The 897-nt window shown below is 42.4% G+C and overlaps 1 protein-coding gene across 1 annotated transcript in view; it reads right to left on the minus strand.

Moving 5' to 3' along the window:
• Window positions 1–241: 241 nt before the first annotated feature.
• Window positions 242–897, minus strand: part of LOC119576301 (trans-1,2-dihydrobenzene-1,2-diol dehydrogenase-like) — a 20657-nt gene continuing 20001 nt past the window's right edge. Inside the window, exons 7-8 of the mRNA XM_037923917.1 lie at window positions 541–691; window positions 242–413 (exon numbers count right to left, since the gene is read on the minus strand). Of these exons, the coding sequence (XP_037779845.1) occupies window positions 322–413; window positions 541–691 (243 nt within the window). The 3' untranslated portion in view covers window positions 242–321. The remainder of the gene's footprint in view (window positions 414–540; window positions 692–897) is intronic.

The raw sequence follows: 897 nt of genomic DNA on the forward strand, positions 1-897 counted from the left end.
CCCTCGCTTTACACTCCCTTGCCTGTGAGAGGCCCTGCAATATGCGTACCTTTTGTTATAAACCTGTGCTCTAAATACTAAGAAATGTCCTTTGGGTATATTTTCATACATAATTTTGTCATCAAATATGAAACATTCTTATGTTTTTTTTAATTGATTCGTGTCTTAAACATATATAGGTTTATTTAATTTATATTTCTCATTTGCTTCGCGATCTGCAGGACACAGTCAAACAAACATCTTTCTGTAAAGTTTATTTAGGGATACCCCTCAAAACATTCCGAAAAAGTGTCTAGCGCAAGGGGACCGCTTCTCCTGTTTCTAAATGACTCCCACCTGTGCCCTCATTTGCTCCATGATCTCGGATATAGTTATGGACTCCCCGTGAGTCATCTCTGGGCTCTCTAGCAGACCTGTTGAGTACAAGAGTTTCTCACAGATGCAAGTTATTAGCAGTTCGTATTGTTATGCACCGCTTTATTTATTCACTTCTACAGCTAAAATAAATAACAGGAGGACCTGGCAACAAATCTGACTGACCTGCGTTTATGCAACGCCTGACCTCGGCTGCTTCATACATGAGACCTTGACTGTTATTGAAGTTGTAGGTCTGACCTGTCACTGGCAAGGGCGCAGTGTACGTCCCAGAGGGCGATTCGAAGGATTCGGGACACCACATCGGGTAATTGACCTGCAGAAAAACAAAGCCCGTGTAATTTTGTAAAGTACATCACTTTTATAACCCATTCCTCATCTGCTCCAAGGCCAAATATTTTTTGCACGATGAGAATATATAACAAGGCTGGTCGACCATATTTTAGAAGGAGGATTTTGCGCCCTTGGTGGACCAGACAAGTAAGTCCAGATGCAGCAGCCACCCCATACGCTCTAAGGCCT

Source organism: Penaeus monodon, chromosome 1, assembly GCF_015228065.2.
Source record: "Penaeus monodon isolate SGIC_2016 chromosome 1, NSTDA_Pmon_1, whole genome shotgun sequence".
NCBI lineage: Eukaryota > Metazoa > Arthropoda > Malacostraca > Decapoda > Penaeidae > Penaeus > Penaeus monodon.